This window comes from Micropterus salmoides, unplaced genomic scaffold, assembly GCF_014851395.1.
Source record: "Micropterus salmoides isolate LMB-PRFRI ecotype aquatic unplaced genomic scaffold, ASM1485139v1 Ms_hic_scaffold_17, whole genome shotgun sequence".
In the NCBI taxonomy this organism is placed as follows: domain Eukaryota; kingdom Metazoa; phylum Chordata; class Actinopteri; order Centrarchiformes; family Centrarchidae; genus Micropterus; species Micropterus salmoides.
In genome coordinates, this window is record NW_024040817.1 from 21,846,592 (window position 1) to 21,870,886 (window position 24,295).

Here is a 24,295-nt window from a genome sequence, read left to right on the forward strand (position 1 = left end):
GTCCCCACCCCAGATTCCCGTGCAATTTTCCCCAATCCCAAACACTTAATTGAGCAATTGGGATTCCTCACGTGTGGGCTGATTTGTAGTTTGAACACGTGGCTCATTCAAAAAAGCCGGAATAGCAGAGGATTTTTTTCTCCCCTCTTCTTCTTCTTCTTATTCTAGGCTCTAGACTTAGAGGCGGGCGCCAGCCTTACCGTGTGTGACATTCTCTGTCTCTTTGCCAAAGGGTTTGGAGGAAGACATAAAGTAGTTTCTCCTCCTTTTCACCCAGCCCGCCATCGTTTGGAGACACGAGATTAATAATTGAGCATTTATTTATTGCGCGATAGAGACAGAGGGGCGAGGGAGAGCGAACGCACTGTGGGGCTGCCAGTTTAAATCTATCTGTGGCTTGAACGACCGGGAAGCACGCCACAGCCACTCCGTAGTAGTAAAGGCGATTTAGGCTACTCCAAACACTGCACATCCGTGAGAGCAAATAACTATCTCTCTCCCTCAGCGTGAAGATTGTCCCTTTTCGGCGCAGAACATGAATAAGCTATACATTGGCAACGTGAGCGCTGAGGCGAGCGAGGAGGACTTCGAAACTATCTTTGAGCAGTGGAAGATTCCGCACAGTGGTCCATTTCTTGTCAAAACTGGCTATGCTTTTGTGGATTGCCCGGACGAGAAGGCTGCGATGAAGGCCATCGATGTTCTTTCAGGTGAGATTCCGGGCAAAAAAAAGTGGTATTTGGAAAGATGCACGAACTGCTGCATTTGTGTGAAGATTGCCTTTTACTTGAACCCAGTATGGTGGGGGTGTATCCAAGCATTTCTTTCTTTCGCACAACCTTTACTTGGCCTTTTGACACCGTGGACTCAGACAAATAGCTGCCGTGGGTTTGAGTGAAATTCTGCTCTTGTAATTTCACTGAGTATAGCTTGATAAAATGGTCGAGTAAACACAATCATGAGGATGAGAATCAAGGCTTCTCTAATGCAGGTTATGTGCTGTTCAGGGCAGTGGGGCGCATAGGCAGCGGGCTGTGGACGCCGTGAAGTGAACCCTATTGTGGGCTCTATCTCACAGCACTCTTTGGCACGATTGTGGGCAGAGGCCGTAGTGTTGCTGCTTTTACCAGCTTCAATTTGAACTTGCACTCTTATCCAAGTCTCAAACTATAGGCCTTCTCCAGTGGCCACAACTCGCTAGGCTACATTGTGAAGCCATTTCGCCAATGCTGACACACCAGGTGGTTTAATTGTGTTGGTCAAATGTAGGCCAACTAACTGAGCCACACGACCATTTGCTTTTGTATATTATTCTGTTTGTCTCACTGTGTGTTATTAAAGTTCGGCCTGCTCACACAGGGCACGAAATAATTTTAGCAAAACTCGTCTAATTTTACGAATTGGACTAATGCCTGGCTCATTTCTGTCCTCGTGCTATATTAGTGGCTCGCACACTTCCAGCAATTTGTGTTGCTAATATCACACTATCCTGAAAATATACAGGACGCTGGCATGTGTGCATATATGCCTGTTTAGATTTGAGTCCCTTACATAAAATGAGCAGTCAACACTAACCCTCAAACACACTCTCAAAAGCAAGGAAGGCAGCCCGTGTAGGAGCTGAAAAGATTACTGAAATTTAATAGTTTCATTTTGTTTTTTAGGTAAAGTTGAACTGCATGGGAAAGTTCTCGAAGTGGAGCACTCTGTCCCTAAACGTCAAAGGTAGGTTGAGTTTTATTATATAGTGGTTTGACTCGTGGAAGCTCAAATTTTTTTTATTTTTATTCCTCTAGCTATTTTCTTCAAAAAGCTTTTTTTTACTAAGTGACATTTACCGGAAATATACGTTTATGTTGCTACTGAACATTATTAATGGAGTGGTGTATTTTCATTTAGGTTAAATAAGGGGTCGGTTTTTTTTTTTTCTTTCCTCCCTGAATGCTTTGGGGTCAAATGAAAGGGGCGTATGGTGGTGTACTCCTCCTCTCGCCATGACTGTGGGGTGCTCCTAAAACCGTCGTGCATGTGGGTATAGCCAGCACATCCCTGTATTTTCTCGCTCGCCCATCCACTAGTATATTTCGCATACGTACAGCACTTAATAATATTTAAACTCCAACCTCAGGGCGACGAGTTATAAAGCCTAGTGGCTGAAACGTATGCAGAGTGAGTGCAGGCTGGATTTGAGGCGTACAGGCCTTGTGGAGTCGTCCATTTGAGAAGGCTCTGCCCGTCATTCTCCCTGCCTGCCCTGCGCTTCCGCCCTACTCTGCACATTGTGCTGCTGTTGCATGAGATGGACTCCCAAAAACACAAGTGGAATGGAAGCTTGGGGCCCAAGTTACGGGAAACCTTAGTTTCAGAGTTTGACCCCCGTAGCCACAGTAGACTGCCGTGTCTCAGTGACAGATTTCCATAAAGTGTACCATAAATAGGCTATTTTCTGTAGGGTCTACGTAATGTGTGCTAAAGACGTAAAATACCAAGGCTTTTTGTCATTGTGTGGATATTTTCGGTGGTGACGCAGTTCGGTCAAATTTTTTCTTGAATTAAATTAAAATAGAATAAAATTCTTGTTAATTGGTTTAGTTATTTGTAAGAGGTGTTGCACATAATGTGTGTTTTGGTCTGTTAAATGCTGTTTTGCGTAAAGTAACAGACAGTCTTTGAAATCAGAAAGTCGATGTGAAACATGTAGGCTTTTAAACTATTATACGCGGCTTAAATTGCTTTAGAAGATGGCTTAATCAGGGGATTTCTGACATCTTTACGTGAAATGTGTTTTCCACCTGAAAGTCCTACAAGCTTTCCCTCGCAGCTTGGTATGTTTGGTCTAAATCGTAGCTTGGATAAATAAACCAGGTGAGCTACATGGGGAATTTTGCGTCAAATCTTTGAGACCTTCCTCCCAAATCCTCCTGATCACGAAAAACTGGTGACGTTGCTTGGTCTCCTAGTGCAGCCTGCTGTGCTGGCTATGGCAGAGTCGAGTTTCAGCCACACTTCACAAAAAAGTAAAGCGTGCCCTCCCTTTACAACATGGAACATAGCACTAGTCAATGGGAACAGTATTCTGAGTATTGGCTACACAACACATGCATTCACAACACACACTTGTACACTGGGGCCTCCTCTTTGCATTCCAACCTGCAAATATAAACAGGGGGCTTGGCCAATCACCATGGCTTAACCTTTGAACCCATCAGGAAGGGGAAGTGCTATAGCAGACAGAGATCAAGGTGGGGTGGCTGCAGTTTGAGGCTCAAGATAGAAGACAGAACTGCGTTGGGTGACATGCCTATGGAGGGTGGCGTTTCACATTGGTCAAAATGTCATTTAATCAAACATTTTGATCTACATTCTTATGAATTTGTCACATTGTGGCCAGAAGCCCACCAAAATCATCTCCAGTGCATTAGCAAAACATCTGCTGTGTTAAAAAGTGACTCCTGGGAAATATACAGTATTAACAACACAACAAAATGCAGTCATTTGAAAACATCTAGTCCATAGATGTATTGCCTTCTTTTCATAGCTAATGAACCTTTCAGCCAACCTATAGGCATTTACATTTCACTTTGCCTGACTTCTGAAAACATTTTGTGCTTGGCTTAAATTTTTTTCAGACTTATTTTATTTTAAATCTGGCATTTAAAAATGACCCATTTGTTCTTGACAATGCCTCGCACATTTATTGATTTATTTTATTCTGAGAAGCCATGTAAATTGTGCAATAGGAAATAAAGCATTAATCAGAATGTTACAGATGTATTTGCATTTTTGCTAATATAGCCTTACTTTCCACAATTGAGAGCTGTTTAAAATGGCAATTCATTTAATTTTTATTTTTTTGTTTTACAAAAGTGTATTGAACTGCTTGTTGGCACAACTGGGCCATATAAAATGTATATTTGCTAATTGTTACTAATTGAGGGGTTTAAAAAAAATCATTGCAAATATTTAATTTCATAATTTAATTATAAGGCAAATAAAGTTGTAGCAGTGTCATTATTGTGTACATTCTTTACTTGGCTTCAGATTATGTTCCTCTTGTTCTGTAAATTAAACAAAATGTCTCTTGCCCATACCTGCTCAGTCACATGTACAGAGAAAAAGGCATGGCTTTAAGAGGGGTGGCCCCAAGTAAGAGGGGGGGGGGGGGGTTGTCTGTAAGAGCGAGAGGGGAAATGGACGTTAAATATGTGTTCAACTTTGACTTACTTTACAGCACACATAGCATAGCAGTTCTCAGTGAGTGGTGTAAAATTTCAGCCTTTTTTTATTTTTATTCATTTTTTTTTAAGTATTAAAAGAACATGTATACATTGAGACGATAGTGTAGGTCTTATCAGTGCTGTTTTGTAGAAATGGCTCCTGGCTCTTATTACAGGAATTCTGGGTCATGGGGTCACTGTGGGGCCCCACCTGCAAAAACGGGGATTTGGGACAGAGACTTGGGGTGCAAGACAATTATGAATGTGGCCCCTTGTTTTACCCAGACTGCAGGCAAAGGTTTCTTAACTCTCCCTCCTCCTAGACTCATCAGATTCTCATTGTTCACTTTTTATTTTTTTGTCTTATATGAATAAAACACATTTTCTGTGTGGCAGTAGGCACAAATGTGTAATAGTCTCTGTAGAAGTTAAGTCATTGCTAACTGTTGATATCCAACTCATTGGAATTCCCACAGAATTCCAAACCAATCTAACCAAACGCAAGTGCTGAATGTAGCTTATTGGGTGCACAGTGTGCATATAAGGCCTGTGAGAGGGCAATGGAAACCAGACTGTGGAGTTCAGTCATTCAGAACCTTTGCATACTGAATAGTCAATGGCTGTGGATGGGCGTTGAGCACAGATCTCGTGTGTCCCCCACTGATGGTGTTGAACGTAGAGTGCTTCTGTAAGGGTGGACGATGAAGGAATGGAGATGAATACAGGTGTGATGCAGTCTCATGGTGCTTGACATGTGAATCCTCTTGTATTTGTGTGCACGCTTGCATACGTGTATATTCACCCACTTGTGTGCACAATTTCCACGGTGCAGCCCCGTAGGTCTCAGCTGAGCAGTGAAAGAGAATATTGGCCTTTTTTTTTTTTTTAAAGTAAATAAGGAGCCCGGCCTCCTCCTGGCCATCACATGACAAGCCAACCCCAGTTCCTCCTGGCCCTTCCCTCCCCCTCCCACTTTTAACCCTGCTCTACATGTTCCTGTCAGTGGACTTGTCCGTGTCCATGGCAACAGGGCCCCACCCCCACAGGGCAGAGAGGGCCCTTGTTACCCTTGCCTGAAACAGGGCTAGTGCCCCCCTTCCCAAATCAAAGGCTGGGACTAGGGAATGTATACCCCCCCCCCCCCACCACCCCAACTCATACCCTGGCTGACTTCTTCTGTGTGAAGCTATAGGTTAATCCGACTGGAAGGGTGGTGCATTTGCACAGTTCACATGGCGTTCCCACCGCAATGCAGAGCATACAGACTGTGCGGGGAGAGGGGGCTGGATCAGCCAGGAATGGCACCGTGGGCCGGAAAGGGCTGGAATTCCTCTTGGAAATTGTTTGGGAATTTTATTTACAATTTGCCCATTAAGAATTTAAGTAGTTTTCTAATGTCTTAAATTAAATATTGTTGAACTGATGTTGGCTTGATTATGGCCGTAGTGGCTCAGCTGAGGAATTTGAACTACTGCGGCCGTTGTTGCACATGTGCAGTACATTTTACTCCGTAGATATGCTTGTGTGTTTGTTTTTTATTCAGTTACCTTTTTGTTACATACCAGTTTTTCTTTTTTTTTTTTCTTTTTTTTTTTTTTCTTTTTTTTAATTTGAGTTCATGGTGGAAAGACTGACTTTGTAAATGGTGTATGTTGAAAGGTGTTTTCTTCTATACAGTAGATTACAAAACAACCACTAGCAGTGGAGCAAGTAGATGAGCTGCATTATACGTCATTAAACAGCTTGTTGAAGCTTGAGGGAAAAGAACGAGAGGTGTGTAATGTAACTCCTCTTCAAAAACAAGGTTTTACACAGACATGATGTCTATGTGCAATATAACTTAAATTGTCGGCATATGTATCAGGTATGTGCAGAGTGAGTGCAGGGCTGGTGTGGAAATGGGTTGGGTCAGGGTTTGTGATTTCACGGTGTGTGCGTGCATGCTTCAACTACATGTACATTTTGTTCCTTTAGGTTTGTGTGCGTCAACAGGCAGGGGACTTTGGAGTGGCCTCCACTCTTCTCACATTTAAAAAAAAAAATAAATAAATAATTTTAATAAAATGTCCACATGCAGGCGGACACTTGTGAAACTGACTCATTGATCCACAAGCTCCATTGTCTGCATGACCTCCATACATAGCCAGTGTACTCATGCTGCTTTACACAACATGTAACTCAATTGGGAACCTTCAAGCTGAAAGGATGAATTGGGGATGTCTGTTCGGGTTGTTTCTAGTGACGGAGCACAGCAGCTCCATTGTAACTGCTAGTCTCTACTTGCTTCTGCTGTGTGCACACTCTCCACGAACAAGCACGCAATTTTGATTCTTCCTATTTAGTGTGACGTGGCCAGAGGAGATTCCCTTTTGGTTTGTTTGGCACCTGCACCACCACCCCCTACTTCCCCATTTTTTTTTTTTTTTTTTTGATACAACAGCTGAATGCTCCTGGATAAGTGTCTATTTTGGTTGAATAGAGTGGGCTTGAGCTGTGCAGTGGTTGAATCCCCATGATGCAATGCTACAGAGCTCATGCTTGACTCGGTGTAGACAAGATGTTCCAATAGTATATCTTTGCCTTTTCAACCCCCTTTCTCCCCCTATTTCTCTCACTATTCCTTTCTGCCTCTTTACTGTCCTTTTTCTTTGCCCTATCTTGTGTCACACCCAGTGCTTAGAACAATTTCTGTTTTGGGACAAAGGGCGTGGTGCGTCTTAGCTTAAGTTTAATTTTGAGCACCCTCAACTCAATTTAGGCCACCCAGTGGTGATTCCAAATCACCCCATTGCCTGCTTTTTCTCCATTTCCTTCATTTTACCCAGCGTGTGTCAGTGCACCTGCTGGGTAGGAATGGAATTAAAGCACAAGTCATATCTGCCGCTTCTCCACCCTAGTCTGTCTCCATAGATGGCGGAGAGAATAAAGACCAGCTTTTTAAAATTAGTTCAGAAAAAATTGGATACCTTTTTACTGTTTGTATTGTTGTGCCCTTGATATTGTCAGCCACTAACTGTCTTTCTCCCCTCTTCTCTCCCATCACTCTTCCGATCTACCTTCAACAATTTCTTTTCTCTCCCTCCTTTATCCATCCCCCACCCTCTTCCTGCCTTGTTCTCTCTCCAGGAGCTGTAAGCTGCAGATCAGGAACATCCCGCCTCACATGCAGTGGGAGGTGAGTGCTAACAGGCTGCTAACTGCTTCCAGGGTGGGGTACCATCGGGGCAGCCCGACTGGGCTCTCATTTAGTTGCCTTTGGAGTCACCTTGCCACCCTTTTTTGGGTTTCAGTTGGGCATGTGCTTGATCGTTTGAACAAGGTTGCCGGCGCAACACACTGACCAGTGGGTGGAACTGTGAATGGTAGAACAGAAATTATTGCTGATACCATTAGAAATTTGATTTAAAGATTGTACGGTTGGGGGTGTGAACAATTTAGCTACATGGAAGATTGGAACAGCCTGGATTAGGTGGTCTTGGTTTCAATGGGTCAGTCAAACTTAAAGTAGTTACATGATCTTTGTAGCATTATATTGCTATGTGTTTCCTACCTACCAGGCATGGTTTTTGAAGCCTCTTGAAAAAGCTTGCCATTGACTTGATTCTTGAGTTACACAGGATCTGATGTACGTAACTGTCATGGTGTCTTTCAACACTGATCGCATGTGTTGATTGCAAAGTGAATGCCTTTTCACACCATTTGTGTTCTTGCAAAAAACCTCACATGAAAATTAAATGAGAAAATAAACCAAGTGACACCCTGGCTTGTGTGTAAATGTTGTTCTTATGTAGTTCATGGGATATTTCTATCTTAAAGAAAATTAAATTAGTTATTTGTGGTGGGTTTTATTTATGGAAATTAAGTGATTTTGAATTCATGAAGTTGCACACATTGGTGTTTCCTTGACATGTAGAAAGAACATAAAATCAGCATCTGTACAATCAAACTGCAGTCCAAATACAAGGGCCATGTAAGAAAACCTAAATATTTGTAGTTTATAATAAAGATTTGAGTCTGTAAGAGTGGACTATATCCTAATTTAAGGATAATTTGTGGTGGCTGAGAAGGGTTTTTTTTTTTTGATTTGTAGCAAACTAACACAATGCATAAATGCCAGCACAAACTACACCAAGTTACATATTCTCCTGACACTAATGCAACAGTATAAACTGAAATACTTGTTAGCTTATTGTGCAGTATCGCAGCAAATTGTAGAGTCCATAATGTTGTCTGCTACCACGTTCATATACACACAGCTTAGGGGCCCCATTTTAAGAATCTAAAATTAAATAATCATATTGTCTCCCAAAATGACTCTGTGCACACAATTACTCAAACACAGGTAACAATTATTAGATCTTGGATAATGCCTGGAAGTGAACCTTGGTATTTTAGGCCAAAATACATGCTTCTGTGACATTCTTAAGAAAACTGTGTTTGACAAAATTGTCAATTGCGCAATTGGCACTCCGATGAGTTTATGGGATGTTTAGTCAGGTTTCTAAAGGATTTAAAGTGAGTTGACGCAGTTGAAAAGATGCTCATGGTCAGTGTGAAATCTCAAATACAATCCACTTGTTTTTTTTTTTTTTCCCCATAAAGGGTAAGGGCAAAAACATGGAGTATAAAAATTGGAAATATCAATAGAAATGTTAAGCTTTAACATTGTCAGATTTCAAGGCCACTGCCTAATTAGTGAAAAGTGAGTGAGCAGTTGTTTGTCTGGACATTGCATGGTTTTCTTTCTCTGCATGTGATAAGTGTTTAATTTAAAACTCTCTGGCATTATGTATCATCTAGACATTCTACTTGGATTACATACTAATCTGCTTGGCATACGTGAATGTGTCTGTACTCTTAATTTCAACATTTTTAAATTCTCTGACAAATTTCCCCTTTTTTTTTTTTTTCCCCTTGTAATTTGTGTCAAATTCAAGATGTAGAATCATGTACCAGTAACGCAGCCCCCCTCTCCCTTGCAGAAGTTTAGCTGTGATAGCGTGTGCTTATAGTGTTCAATTAAATGTTCTGCTCTATAAAAGACTCTAGAAGCCTAATGAGAGTTTTCTTATTGAATTACAAAATTGTTCTGTAGTATTCTAAATATGTAAGATTGTGAGGTTAATACATGGCTTTAGATTTCAGCCTAATTCACTCAGTGATCAAATGGCTACGGACATGCGCTTTTTTTTTTTTTTTTTTTTTTTTTGGTAATGGTGGGCTTGCTTCGCCTTCGCATATCCCTCAACTGTAGCTCCAGATCCACCCATGTTGCTAGTATGTAGCGAGCGAGCAGTTAGCTTTCTGAAAAGGTGACATGGAGGTTTCTCTCCCTCCGTGGCGGGGGGGGGGGGTTGGAAGAATGGAGGAACAGAAAGGGCTCTTTTGATGCAAAGGCCTTGTATGTATCTGATCAGGTAGATAAGACAATGGGTCAGTGTGTGTGTGGCACCTTTTAGCGAGAAAATAGTGGCGTGTTCACAAACTGTAGTGGGTGGGCCTGGACTGTTTCCCCTTCCCTTCCATGTGCACCGCCAATTCACAGAATGTGTAGCATGAACTTGCACCCCTCCCCCAGCCACTGCTTCCTGCTGGAATGTACCCCACCCTTTCCTGAATGGCCTGGATTCCCATTGGCCAGGCTTGATAGATGGACAGGGAGAGCATCCAGCCAGGAGCCAGCAACGCTTTGCTTCAGGGAACTCATATCAGTGCTGGAGCAGCCAATGATGGGGAGTGGAGATGGCAGGGAGGCGGGATGTTGGTGGGTTGGTGGAGTGGGGGGCAGGGACGTGCTCTTGTTGGCTAGAAAGTGGGGTTGAGCTCTTGAGGGGTGTGGCCTTAAGTGGGGTTGAGCTCTTGGGGGTGTGGCCTTTTAACTGCATGTTGGATGTCTTAGCTTAGCTTAGAAGGCTCGCTCCCCCTCTCACCCACATTTGATCTCATCTATGAAATCCTGTGGTATCCAGATTTGGGCAGGTGGCCAGCATGGTGTGGCTTTATGTAATTTTCTAATTAATTCTAATTTTCTTTTTTTTGCCAACATGCTGGCATATTCATATGTTAAATGTTACCAGTATCTATAAGAAAGTCTAACAAGTAAAAACAGCCATAGCTTTATGGATTTGTTTTTCTGAAGTGGTCAAGATTTCCAAAAATCCATGTAGTTACCTTCATCCTTGAGATGACCAGCTGCCTGTAAATCTAACATTGGTACTTAAAAAAAAATAAAAAAAACACTAAAAATGTTCTAAAACTCACTCAGCACCTCAAGCTCCATGCAAGTGCCTTAAGGGGAGAGTTTATAATTTGAGGTAGGCAGGCTTTTACAAGAAGGCAGCAAATTTATCCATGTAACTCAACATTGAACTCTGGGGTTCAGAATTAATGGACTGTGCCCTGGCAGCAAGCTGGTCTGGTTCTCATAGATGAGCTCCTGCTCACTAACAGGTTCTGGTCAAAGTCTCTGAGTAATCATGGCTTTTCGTTCTCTCAGGTTTTGGATGGTATGCTTGCTCAATATGGTGCAGTAGAGAGCTGTGAACAAGGTAAATATACGCTCGTGTTTATGCTTTGTTTGCTTACTTAAAATATAATTTCACCACCTTGCCTCAACACACTAAAGTGCATTCAGAGTTTGTGCCATATTACAACTATACAATTTTGTTTCACTAAAAATTTTTTGAGGAAAAAATCATTGCAGAATTTCCAAAGTATTTCATTTGTAAATGTTGTCATGTGAAAGTAGCCCATGGTCTAAAATTGTATGTGATTTGACTCTGCTGTGTGTTCTCTCACAGTAAACACTGACACAGAGACTGCTGTAGTCAATGTTCGATATGCAGCCAAGGACCAGGCCAGGCTGTGAGTACACACGCTATGTATTCACACAATTAACCTCCAGCTCATGTCATGATGTCTTTGACATGGATCTGCTGAAGTTTTTTTTTTTTCTCCACGTTGCACAACATTCTCTATTGAAAACTGCATCAACTTCCTCTGTCTAGTGTTCTTGCGGTGCTCCTGATTTCCTCCTTCCAAAAGTCTAGTTTAATTTGACATGCGATGATGATACTTGGTGTGTTTGTGTGTAGGACAGGGAGGGGGGTTAAATTAGCCATCTGGTGCCCCCTGGTGTACATGAATCATACTACAATGTTATCTGCACGAGTGGTTGTAGAAGTCTCCAGGCATAATTGACACAACAAATCTAAATCGTTGAGGCTGACAAGGTAGACATGTATTAAGAGTGAATGCTATCATGAAGGCAGAGTGAATTTCTCCATAGATCACAAGAAGCGATGTGACCACCCATCAGTATGTTGGGCTTGTAAGGAGATCTTACCTCCTGGACCCTTCATTTGAGACAAATTCTTCATTTTGGACCCAAGTCTGTCATTCATGTCCCTACTCCTTGGATTCTTCAATTGATGAGAAGATGGGGAAAGGAATCAATCCTGAAGCATTATGTTGATTTGCCTTAATAGAAATTTGTTTGGCAGTTGATCCATCTGAAAGAGTTTGATACTGACATCTATTTCATGCTCCCTAGGGCGATGGAGAAACTGAATGGATATATGATGGAAAACTATGCCTTGAAAGTGTCCTATATCCCAGATGAGACTGCTGCCCCAGAGGGTCCTTCAGTGGGGGGCAGGAGAGGCTTTAACGCCCGTGGACCCCCTCGGTCTGGCTCTCCAGGTCTGGGCGCCCGGCCCAAAGTGCAGTCGGACATCCCACTGCGTATGCTGGTTCCCACACAGTTTGTAGGGGCAATTATCGGCAAGGAAGGCGCCACTATCCGCAACATCACCAAACAGACCCACTCAAAGTACGTACACTGAGGTCAGGAATTATTGCTGAACATTGCCAGTGATCTGTGTCCTGTCCTTTTTTTCTGTAGTGTTGTCGTCCAGTGTTAAATTGGCTAAATCTTTACCTTCCACTAAAGTAAAGGTGGTCTGTGGTAAGAAAACGGCACCATGTGGAAATGTCACATTAGTAAAAACTCTAAAATGCTGAATGCCAGTTGACAAGATGACAAACATCTCAGTTCAATTAACGTGACAGTTTTATCCCATCAACCAAATAACCCTGGAGGATATTTGTGCAACATCTGAAATCCTCCTCCTCCTCCTACCTTGCCACAAAAATGCTATTAACTGCATGGTCTTCATGATCTTATGCAAATAGTCAACATTTCTCAACTCTCAGGCTATTTCCCACAGGCTCTGAAAACTGCAGTTATTAAACCACTGTTAAAGGGGAAAAAGAACAAGCTAGATGACTCGCCAAAGAACAATCAGAAGCCCATATTAAACCTCATTAAGTAAAATCATTAGACTCACAAGACTTTCAACAGCTTGACATGCTCTTGGCCCAAAACAATTTTAATAATAATTTAATACATTTTCATGTATTCATTCAGGATTTTGACCATGGCGCATATGCTTCTCTTGTTTAGGTCTTTAATGGCATCCACTTAAACCCAAACGTTTCAGTCTCGGTATTGGGTCTCAATGCCGCGTTCAGCATGTTTGAATATTTTGTGTAAATTGGTAACTACACATCAGGATGTGCTAAAATAACGGCATTCCCCCAGGCTCAATTTTGGGTTCTCGTCTGTTGAACATTTACCGGTGCTGGTCATATAATTAGAATATCAAAGTTAATTTATTTCAGTAATTCCATTCAAAAAGTGAATCTTAGATATTCATTACAGACTGATATTTCAAATGTTTTTCATTTAATTGTGGTGATTGAAACGGACAACTAATGAAAACCCCAAATTCAGTATCTCCAAAAATTAGAATATTAAGACCAATACAAAAAGGATTTTTAGAAATGTTGGCCAACTGAAAAGTATGAGCATGTACAGCACTCAATACTTAGTTGGGGCTCCTTTTGCCTGAATTACTGCAGCAATGCGGCATCGATCAGTCTGTGGCACTGCTCAGGTGTTATGAGAGCCCAGGTTGCTCTGATTGTGGCCTTCAGCTCTTCTGCATTGTTGGGTCTGGCATATCGCATCTTCCTCTTCACAATACCCCATAGATTTTCCATAGGGTTAAGGTCAGGCGAGTTTGCTGGCCAATTAAGAACAGGGATACCATGGTCTTTAAACCAGGTACTGGTAACTTTGGCACTGTGTGCAGGTGCCAAGTCCTGTTGGAAAATGAAATCTGCATCTCTATAAAGTTGGTCAGCAGCAGGAAGCATGAAGTGCTCTAAAACTTCCTGGTAGACGGCTGCGTTGACCGTGGACCAACACCAGCAGATGACATGGCACCCCAAACCATCACTGACTGTGGAAACTTTACACTGGACTTCAAGCAACATGGATTCTGTGCGTCTCCTCTCTTCCTCCAGACTCTGGGACCTTGATTTCCAAAGGAAATGCAAAATTTACTTTCATCAGAGAACATAACTTTGGACAACTCAGCAGCAGTCCAGTCCTTTTTGTCTTTAGCCCAGGCGAGATGCTTCTGACGCTGTGGCTTGACACAAAGAATGCGACAGCTGAAACCCATGTCTTGCATATGTCTGTGCGTGGTGGTTCTTGAAGCACTGACTGCAGCTGAATCTCCCCCAATGAATGGGTTTTGTTTCACAATCCTCTCCAGGGTGCGATTATCCCTATTGCTTGTATACTTTTTTTTTTTCTACCACATCTTTTCCTTCCCTTTGCCTCTCTATTAATGTGCTTGGACACAGAGCTCTGTGAACAGCCAGCCTCTTCTGCAATGACCTTTTGTGTCTTGCCCTCCTTGTGCAAGGTGTCAATGGTCGTCTTTTGGACAGCTGTCAAGTCAGCAGTCTTCCCCATGATTGTGTAGCCTACAGAACTAGACTGAGACCATTTAAAGGCCTTTGCAGGTGTTTTGAGTTAATTAGCTGATTTGAGTGTGGCACCAGGTGTCTTCAGGTATTGAACCTTTTCACAATATTATAATTTTCTGAGATAGTGATTTTGGGGTTTTCATTAGTTGTCAGTTATAATCATCAAAATTAAAAGGAATGAACACTTGAAATATATCAGTCTGTGTGGAATGAATATAATATCAAAGTTTCACTTTTTTGAATGGAATTACTGAAATCAACTTTTTGATATTATAATTATATAACCAGCACCTGTACATGCTTCTGTTGGTTATCAAACACTGACTGGTTACATGCCATAATACATTTCTGATCTGCTGCTCGTTATGAACCTCTCGGATGGTCTGGGAGAGGTCAGCTTACTGTTTCCGGAGTCCAAACTTAAAAATGAAGATGCAGCGCATTCAGTTTATACACCATTTATGTAGAACAAACTGCCAGAACTCAGCTCCAACTCTGTTCTAAATCATGACAGTTAAATTTGGGACTACTTATTCAGATCTTGAACAGCACTATAGTTGCACTATAATTTTTAGTTCAGTTTAATCTGGCCAGTTCTGTTTAATCTATTTTACTTGGTTTTAATCATTTGTGTTCATGTCATCTTGTTTCATAATATCTTGTCTAAAGTAAAGCACTTTGAAAGGCCTTGTTCAAAGGTGCCTTAATTTGCTTTGCTTTGCCCTTTACTCCAGGATTGACATCCATAGGAAAGAGAATGCAGGTGCAGCAGAGAAGCCGATCACAATTCACTCCACCCCAGAAGGTTGTTCGAACGCTTGTACAACAATCATGGAGATAATGCAGAAGGAAGCCGTTGACACAAAGTTGTGAGTTTGGCTCATTTTGTTTGGGCACAGACGATTTTGCCTTACCTCACTCTGGGTTTTTAAAATGTTACGTGACACCTATATACTTGTGAAAGACCAGAAGCTGTAATTTTGTTAAACTCACCCTTGGCCTAATCAGATGTTGAGTATGGATAGTAATTTATACATGTTGTGATGCAGCTGTGTTTGTTTATAATCAGAAGTTTGTTTGAAAGAATGGATACTTCCATTGCCCAATAATGAGCTTGTACATGGTGTATGAAAAAAACATAATGTAAGATACTGACAGATCACAACATGTGGACAAAATGAGATCATCCCTATGTTAAGATCCTATGTGTCTTGATATAAATAACACAAATTGGTATTGGCCAACTTTGCAGTTCAAATTGCAAAAGAACTTAAGGGAGATGGATGTTTCAGATACCGTTTGAATTGTAAAAATCTGTAAGATATAAATGTCTAAAGTCAAGAAAACATTCTTGCCTGCAAATTTGCAGGCATGGCTTTCAAGGAGTATAACATCAGTAAGCTTGAGGTGTGTGATGACTAAACATCCTGTCTTGCACAGTACTGAGGAGATCCCACTGAAGATACTTGCACACAACAACTTTGTTGGAAGATTAATTGGGAAGGAAGGACGCAACCTGAAGAAAATTGAGCAGGATACGGGGACCAAGATCACAATCTCACCGTAAGACCTTTTGATTTGATGTATTTTAATTTAGTATTTGCTTCAATGCCAGACATGACGCCCCCCCACCCCCGTTCTGTCCAGTCTCCAGGACTTGACCCTGTACAACCCAGAGCGGACCATCACAGTGAAGGGCTCCATCGAGGCATGCTCAAGAGCCGAGGAGGAGGTGATGAAGAAGGTCAGGGAATCGTATGAGAGTGACATGGCTGCTATGAACGTAAGCATTTTAGCACTTAACAATGAGAAATAATTCCTTCAAGTACTGTGAATTTATCTTTTAAAGGAAAATTTCTATTGACCAGTTGCTTCAAAAGTGACACAGACAGTCTGCTACAGTAGATAATTACTGTGACTAAGTTTCCATAAACTGATAACTGAAACTGTTCTGATAGTAGTGTTGACGTGCAAGACAGTGATCTGTAAACACTGCTGCCATAGCAGTACTTTCATATCCTGAATTGTTATACATACACACAAACTTTCAGAAACAATGGTTTTCCATTGGGATTAAGTTGTTAACCAGGTCTCTCTTAATGTCTTAGTCTGAGGGGAAAGATTTATTTATTTATTTTTTTCAAATTCACAGTGGGGAATGAGCAATATACTAATCAGATTCCTTAAACTCAGTGTCAGTGATCAGTTTGTTCTCACATATGAGCTTACAGTGGCTGCTCTGAACACAGGGGATGTGAATGGTGTACCTGGAAAATTAAGCTTCTTACACCCTGTGCATGCTTTTTACAAGGGGGACATCACTATCTCTTTGTCGAAATGTGAGCCTATCCTGATTCTTGATGCACTTTTGTTTTTACAAACATACTTGCTGAAACCAAACTTGTGATTTGTGGGGTTTTTTTTTGATTTCCTACTAAATTAGTCCTTGTGAAGTCCTCACTAACACAAGTGTTTAAACAAGTTTTGATACCAATGTACTGGGGAGTTTTCCTGCCACTGGTTGTACAATATATTCACTGTAGAGTGTTACTAGCAGAGTCTACTGTTTGTAAGTAAACCTTTTTTTTGTTTGTTTTCCCCCCCCCCCCCACCTAACTTAATCTTTAACATGTCTTCTCTTAAAGCTTCAGGATAAGGGATTTGGGTATGACATCTCACTAATTTTGAGGCATACTTTCAGACCATACGTGTATATCCACAAGCTACCTAGCCACCGATGTAAACGGTCAAGTACATCACTTTGTGCGTTGCATCAGTTCTTCTCACTTTCTGAGCTGAGGTGTGACTTGCAGCAAAAATAATGGAATTAGTAGTGTTGATGAGCAAGCATACACCTTGTGATGGTTTTTGTGTTAATAGAAATGTTCTCACTTCTCTCCAGCTCCAGTCCAACCTGATTCCGGGCTTGAATCTGAATGCTTTGGGTTTGTTCCCCAGTGGAGCACCAGGGATGGGTCCTTCAATGTCCAGTGTCCCACCTCCCGGAGCCCACGGCGGATGTTCATCATTTGGAGTAAGTGACTGTCACCTTTTTTGTGCATGTCTTAGAGGGGTCACTACAATTACAAACCATGGACTGGCTGTGTTTTTTGATTTAAACTTTTCTGCAACTCCTGGGTCAGGCTAGTGCAAACTACAACTTATTTAACACAAACACACATTTAGTCTTTAGCAACTCAGTTCCATGTTTTTGTTTTTTGTCCCTTTAGTGCAGTCCTTATGGGGGTGAGGGGCCATTTTGGGCTTCTGTGCTGTCGGCGAGCAGCCAGCCCCTTGCTGTAAGTCACCCGTCCCAAAGTGCTTTGCACGGCTTGTGGCTGCTCGCTGTGGGATTGGGGGTGGGGGGCAGGTTTTGCAACATCAAAGTCCTTCACCAGGTGACCTTATAGGCAGGCCCTAATCTGTTTAAAATCGCATACGAACATACTGTGCAAGTATGATGTGAAATTGCTTAAGTGGTGCATTCTGACTGCATATTAGCAATTAGCAAGCATTAGAGTATACGATGTGGACATACTCAACTGCCCCAAAATGCATTGCGTCTCTTCAGACTTGTGCAATGGTGGTAAAATTACGACTGATTGGAGAGTGAACGTGAAACGGAAGCTACTTGGGACACAAGCTGTTAAGGTACAGTTGAGAGGAAAAACATGGAGCTCACATAATGCACTGTAGAAAAACAAATAATTAAACACAAATGTTAATATTTAATTAAAATCATACTGTAAAAATAAAAAAGGTAGTGGAAGACTTTACATTTGCCCTAAACAATTTTCATTCAACAGTTGCTAGCACTGGTAATGTGAAGTTATGTCATACAGAGAAGACATTAATTGTTTGACTTCAGTTTAATCAGTCTACTAGTAATGACACTTATCGTTAATTTAGTAGGCAGTATTCAGCCATACTGAGTATGTAGTACGTTGGTATGCGATTTCGAACGCTGTGCTGTTTAACCTGGTATATGGGGAGACATAAGTCCTGGAGAGCAACAGTAGCTTGGGCTTTCTTTAGGAAAGGTGAATGTTTTTCCGAACAGAGTAAAGTATCCTTGGCACTGGCCACCGGCTGTACCTAACAAGCAAGTTGTTAGTGTGCCCTCAGCTTGACACACTGACTGGAATATTGGACTCGATCCAAAATCAGCAGCGCTACTTGTTGTTCCTCTTGGACGATGCAGCAACCTCCCCTTCCAAAGCTCAAGTCAGTGGCACACTCTGAAAACCAGGTATCTGTAAATAGTCATTACTAATAAGACAAGCCTGCCATTTTGAAGTGTAATGGCAAGAAAACATGAACTTCATATCCAGACAACACTTTCAACCTTGTTTTTCCAAACTGATGCATGCAGCTCACTCAGACTGAAGTATTAGTTTTAACACTCTGTGATATGAGTGGTGAAACAGACATACACTGTGGCGTTGGGAGCATTGTGTGCATCTGTCTCTTCTGAATGCTGATTTCAAGAAGGCACGGACTCTAATGTAGTTTACAGAATTGAACAGCTTCTGCTAGATCCTGTCTACTTTGGTGACTGGAGTTGAGCAAATGGTCCGCAGTTGCCGTCTGTGCGACATTCTGGTCACAGTACTAATGTGTTTGGTACCCAGCAGGGACACCCAGAGTCGGAGACGGTTCACCTCTTCATCCCAGCGCTTGCAGTGGGAGCTATCATTGGAAAACAGGGTCAACACATCAAACAGCTGTCGCACTTTGCCGGAGCCTCAATCAAGGTGAATGACGGACAGGTAGTGAAGTTGTGAATCTCTGTGCTAACGTGTTGATGCTGGCTGTCCAGCTGTTTTCACTGGACCGAAAGGAATCTGGTTATATATATATTTTTTTTTTTGTGTGTGTTTTTCACTTTTTTTTTTTTTCTCAAAATGCTGGCTGACCGCTCTCCTTCAGATTGCCCCTGCAGAAGGCATGGATGCCAAACAGAGGATGGTCATCATTGTTGGACCGCCAGAGGCTCAATTTAAGGTGTTGTACCCAAACACTGATGGTAGAAATAAGAGAATAGCGCCATTTAGTTAAATTTGATGGTAGCAGCTATTGGATTGCTTTCGTTGTGTAAATTGTCTTATTTCATTTTTACAGTTTTCATTAGTGGCTTTTTTTTTTTTTTTTTTTCCTGGAAATAAAATCCCATATCCTAAGTGTGCAGCATGAGTAATCTGCTCTGAACCTGTCCGGCTGCAGGCTCAGTGTCGCATCTTTGGCAAGCTGAAGGAAGAGAATTTCTTTGGACCCAAGGAAGAGGTGAAACTGGAAGCTCACATCAAGGTTCCCTCCTTTGCTGCTGGACGAGTCATCGGGAAGGGTGGAAAAACGGTACACAAGCACAGCAATTCATTAATCACTGCACTAGCTGAACAAACCCACACCAAAATTTTGCAGATGCTTGACTTGGCATGATCATTAAATTACTACCAACAAATGGAAAAATGAAGTATATATTTAATTTTCCCTTTAAAAGTTGTTTTATTTTGATCTCTTGTTGTGGCTGCAGGTAAACGAGCTACAGAACCTGACCTGTGCAGAAGTAGTGGTGCCCAGGGACCAGACGCCTGATGAGAATGACCAGGTTATAGTTAAAATCAGCGGACACTTCTTTGCATGCCAGGTGGGTTTTTATAAAGACAATGAAGATGCACGGTATCTCAGGAGGAAGCCCTGGGTCTCATTCCCCACAGGCACTTTTTTTAGTTTTCATTAGAGTACAGTAACACGAAAAAGTGCATATTAAAAAAGTCCTCCCTGTGATAAAGATGGCAAGCTACTGCTGACTTAACTGGCCCTGTACAATTAACCCTTACCAATACAGATAAAAATGCTAACACATCATGATAGAAATATTCAAAAATAAAAACAAATGCATAACTATACACATGCATATACACCGGGGGGCCGTCACAAGGAGCCACACAATATTCTATAAATAAAAATACTCCAGAGCTCCCTCTAATATTATATTTTTTTTTTAAAACACTCGCCACATGCATTGTGCAACGATCTGACTGGCTGGTTTTATCTCAATTGGATGTATGTTCCATTCCAATGCCGTCGTGTACAAAAAGGTGCTTTGCTGAGAACAGATCTTAAATCTACAATGTCAGTGGAACTGCCTCTAGTTGAGCAACTAGGAGTTCCTTACAAGCTTAAAATATTTAAATACCATGGCACATTCCAATGCAAAATCTTTCCTGTTAATCTCAGTTTCAGCATGGCTAAGAAGTCCTCTTCTCTGTGGATTCAAATAAAGGTCCTTACAGTAAGGTACTTGCTACCTTCTCTTGCTGTTAGACATGGCTAATGAGCGATTTGTATAGTGAAAAGGCAGTTAATGCAGATTGAGCAGTCCCCAGTTGGACAGATCTTAGGAAAATTATTTGCTATTTTTATTTCAAGAAGGTCTTTTGGTAAAGTGTCAGATGTTTTCCCGTACATGCTGAAAAGAGCATGGATTGACACCACTTGAGCACGGCATGGATTTTTTTTTAAATGCAAGTGCTTTGTACTGTGATCTAATATTAGCATTTTCTTATGTCATCTAGCTGGCCCAGAGGAAGATTCAGGAGATCCTGGCCCAGGTGAGAAGGCAGCAGCAGCCTAAGCCCACATCTGGAGCTCAACCTCCAGTGCCCCGCAGGAAGTAAAGGATCCAGCGGACCTGGAGGAACGGTGACTGAATCTGCCAGAAGACTCGACAGATGGGCAGATGCAGCGGAGTCTAGGGGGAGAAGAAGCAGACAAGGGGTTGCAATGCTCGTCTCAGGGGTCAATGGTTATCAACCCAACCAAACATCCACCCCTCGTCTTACTTGATGAACTTTCAAGTGGACCATATGCCTGTAAACCTCCACCCACCTCACCTCTCTGCATCTCTGAGAATGTACTTCTGAGGGCTCCCAACATCGTCACCTGCCCTCACATGTACACACCCCTCGACCCCACCCCAACCCCCCCACCACCACCACGGGTGTGTTAAATTTATTTTTATTTTTGGTCCCATTTTTACACTAGAAACACAAAGAAGACATAAGGATCCTCCCCCCCCCCCCCCCCCCCATCCAATCACCTCCTTGGTGTGGTACTTCAAACCTGACAAGATGTTTTGGTTGACTTCAGATTTATTTTTTCCTCTTTTAGATGTTTAATTGGTTGAAGCTTTCTCATGAGTTTTCTGTGGAAAGGAAAAGGCATTGCTATCAAGGTCCTGGTCGGACCAACAGAGGTTTATTTTGGGGGAGGGTTGGCTCAGATTGTGTGGGCCATGTTTAAGGGAAAGAGTCTTGTTTCAGGACAGGACCCCTGAAAGGGTGGATTATTGGGCGTCCTGCCCTTCTAATGATAGTGGCATTTTATAAATTTGGATGCATTTTATAGATAGACCTATATACATAGATGAATATATATATTTAGAGGTGAGGGCAGCGCCATGACTGACACTTAGGGAAATGGTGCCGAACTGCTGCTGCCCAGGAAAACCAATTTAATATGCATTTTACTTAACTACCTCAGGATCTAGTACCTCAGAAGAGAAAAGAAAATGATTATATATATGAAAAAAATGTTCCTTTCTTTTTTATTTTGCTTTTGTGGTATTTTGTATACTTTATAAAGCTGATAGTCTTTGAACATTTTTATTTTTTTAAGAAAATTTAAAATTTGGTCAGCTGCCAACTGACCTTGCCTTCAACTCTGGTGCTTTAAGCGGCATTGTTCATGTGTATGTGTGACTTAAGATGACCCTGTACATAAAGTCTATTTGTACATAGCAGCCCAGGAGCAAGAGTTGGTGCCCCCTCAGCTGGCGGCTGACAGGAGTATCGAGAAAATCGCCTCAGTTTTTGCCCTGAGGGTCCACCGTCTTCTGAAAGTACAAAACAACTAAGACATGCAAATAATGCCAACCGTACATAATTGCAGCAATGCCATTTAGTTTTGGGATTGACATTGTTATTGGTAATGGTACTTTGATTTGTCAAAAAATATCCTTTTTTGCCTTCCTAGGAGGGCTATGGTCAGGGCAGTGCAGTGTGGACTGTAAAGGGCTCCCTAGCTGCCCTAGAGTCAGCAGAGCATCTGTTTTGTCTGTTCCCAGGCCATCTGCCACCTTCTTGACGATGGTGTCTTAGCAAGGTCCAAGCCCGAATAGGTTTATTTTCATAGAGCAAGCTTTGTCAGTTCGGAGTGGCCCTTGTAGCCAGGCCATCAAGTCAATGTTAACGTTCACTGCATGGTGAGGGTAGGGGGAGTCTCACTGATGGACCCTTTTTTTTTTCTCTTTTTTTTTTTTTCGCTATAGGAAAATGACTTAAACAAGACATTCTCTGTAACCAACAAATGTAACTTGACGTTTCAATTTGTTACAGGGATAACCGGCCCGAAAAGGCAGACAAAATACTGAATGAACCCTGACGGGGCAAGAAAAGAGGGAAGGAATCCAAACTTAAATATACAATTTATTTCATTTGTCTCTTCATGCCGAATGTAAATATGTTGATTGTGGTAAAAGTGCTCGAGTGTATCCATGCTTCCACAGTAGAACGCCGTCTACCTCAGCTGAGGGGGTGGGGGGTTGTTGTGGCACTAGGCACTCCACCCTGCCCCCACTGAGCGCCAGCGCGCACTGATACCTCAGTCTCCCCCAAACACTTCTTTCTACAAGGGCGCGCCATCCTAACACCGCGCTCAACTGAGGGGCACAAGTGATACTTAAAATTATCCCCGACACCTCCTGATTCCCTGCCTCCTTCCTACCAAACCACCCTCCCCATTCCATTCCTCTGCAGTTTGTTTTGATCTACCTCTTTAGACACGTATTTGAAGTAGAGGCAATCTTCTATTTGTTAGACTTTAGCCCCCCCCCTCCTGTATGCCTCCCCATGCTTACCCAGATATGAATGAAAAGTTGAATAAAATCACGTACTCTTTAGAATTGAGAGAATAATCGAAAGTGATCAAAAATATTTTATTTTGCCAGTGTTTATATACTCTTTTTGGCTTAATTGAAATTCTCAACGATGGTTATTTCTTTCTGCTTTCTAATTTTGGTGGTGTGGCTTACATGTATTTGAACTTTTTGCTTGGGTTTTTTGTGAAAAGGTCAAATCATGTGTTTTTTTTGCATTCAGTAGTATAATGAGAATACAGTTTAAAAAAAAAAAAAAAAAGGACCTGCCTTTTGGTTTCTGATTTGTAAGACTTCAAAATGGATACATGTCCTGTCTTTTTTTCCCCCCCTTTTGTCTTTCACAGATGCTACACTCACTCGCTGATTATTTGGTAGCTATTTTCTTCTGTTAGCATTTCTTGGCTGTGTAACGTGGAACATCCTCTTGGTATGAGACAGATGAGGGACTGGGTCTCTGAGTTTTTTTTGTTTGGGGTTGTGTTTTTTTTTCTTTGGGAAAAGTGATCTAACTTCAGCATGATATTCCCCCCTCCTCCTCTCTGCAACCATGCTTGTGCCCCTTCACACACAGCTCCACTTGTCAAATGCCTCTGAATAAAAAAATAATAAAAAAAAATTGCAGCTTTTTTTTAAACTAATTCCAAAGGTGTGTTAAAGATCGTTATTATTTTGGGGTATGTTAGTGTTAAGAGGTAAACATGTATCGCTATATTGGTCTGAAGACAATTCATAAGAGCTGGAACTGGACACAACTCTGCATCTATAGTAGTCCTTTGTGCCTACAAACTATACTTGAACTGTAAACATGACTGGCATGCTTTACATTTTCTTCATTTAGCTGACTCTTTTATCCGAAGCGACTTACAATTGCTATAATGTCAGATCGCACGCCCCACGACTTTGTCCCCTAAGGGAAATTTGTTTTGGACTCTTGTCAGTTCCGCGCTTTGCAAAAACACATAATTATCTCAACATATACACTCCTATACATAGGACAGGTACCTATATCAATATGCACATTAACAACTCATCACAATGGATGTTTTTGATTGCACAATCGTTGCAGCTAAAAGTACTACAATGAGAATGTGAGTAATCAGCAGAATGTGCTGACTATTAAACATTGAGGCGCTCAATAAGGTACTAAGAGTTTCCATTATGAATATATCTGACTATTTTCTCAATTAGTCTACTGTTAAATTCCCAAAACTTACTGTTGGGTAGTACAACTTGAAATGAAACAATATTTCAAAACTATTTGTCTTGTGTTGTCTTGTCTTTACAAAGCTTAATTTGT

At 41.7% G+C, this 24,295-nt stretch overlaps 1 protein-coding gene across 3 annotated transcripts; it reads left to right on the forward strand.

Annotated features, from left to right (window-relative positions):
• Positions 1–23,636, forward strand: igf2bp3 (insulin-like growth factor 2 mRNA binding protein 3). Of its 3 annotated transcripts, XM_038724580.1 has the most exons (16): positions 1–710; positions 1,665–1,725; positions 7,344–7,392; positions 10,714–10,765; positions 11,018–11,081; positions 11,770–12,048; positions 14,792–14,926; positions 15,498–15,620; positions 15,705–15,840; positions 16,960–17,091; positions 17,288–17,356; positions 18,692–18,811; positions 18,987–19,061; positions 19,281–19,412; positions 19,591–19,704; positions 20,636–23,636. In XM_038724580.1, exons 1-16 carry the CDS (start codon positions 536–538, stop codon positions 20,735–20,737), a joined length of 1,818 nt encoding a protein of 605 aa, XP_038580508.1. In that variant the 5' UTR covers positions 1–535; the 3' UTR covers positions 20,738–23,636. The 3 variants fall into 3 exon arrangements, with proteins under 3 accessions (XP_038580508.1, XP_038580509.1, XP_038580511.1); XM_038724581.1 differs by lacking the exon at positions 17,288–17,356 and having other exon boundaries at positions 3–710; positions 18,689–18,811; XM_038724583.1 differs by lacking the exon at positions 17,288–17,356 and having other exon boundaries at positions 3–710.
• Positions 23,637–24,295: the final 659 nt, after the last annotated feature.

Coding starts and splice junctions, on each gene's coding strand:
- igf2bp3 (XM_038724580.1), top strand. CDS start 536: ATGAATAAGCTATACATTGGCAACGTGAGCGCTGAGGCGAGCGAGGAG. Junction 15,621..15,704: donor ACCAAGATCACAATCTCACC/GTAAGACCTTTT, acceptor CGTTCTGTCCAG/TCTCCAGGACTTGACCCTGT. Junction 17,092..17,287: donor GCGGATGTTCATCATTTGGA/GTAAGTGACTGT, acceptor TTGTCCCTTTAG/TGCAGTCCTTATGGGGGTGA.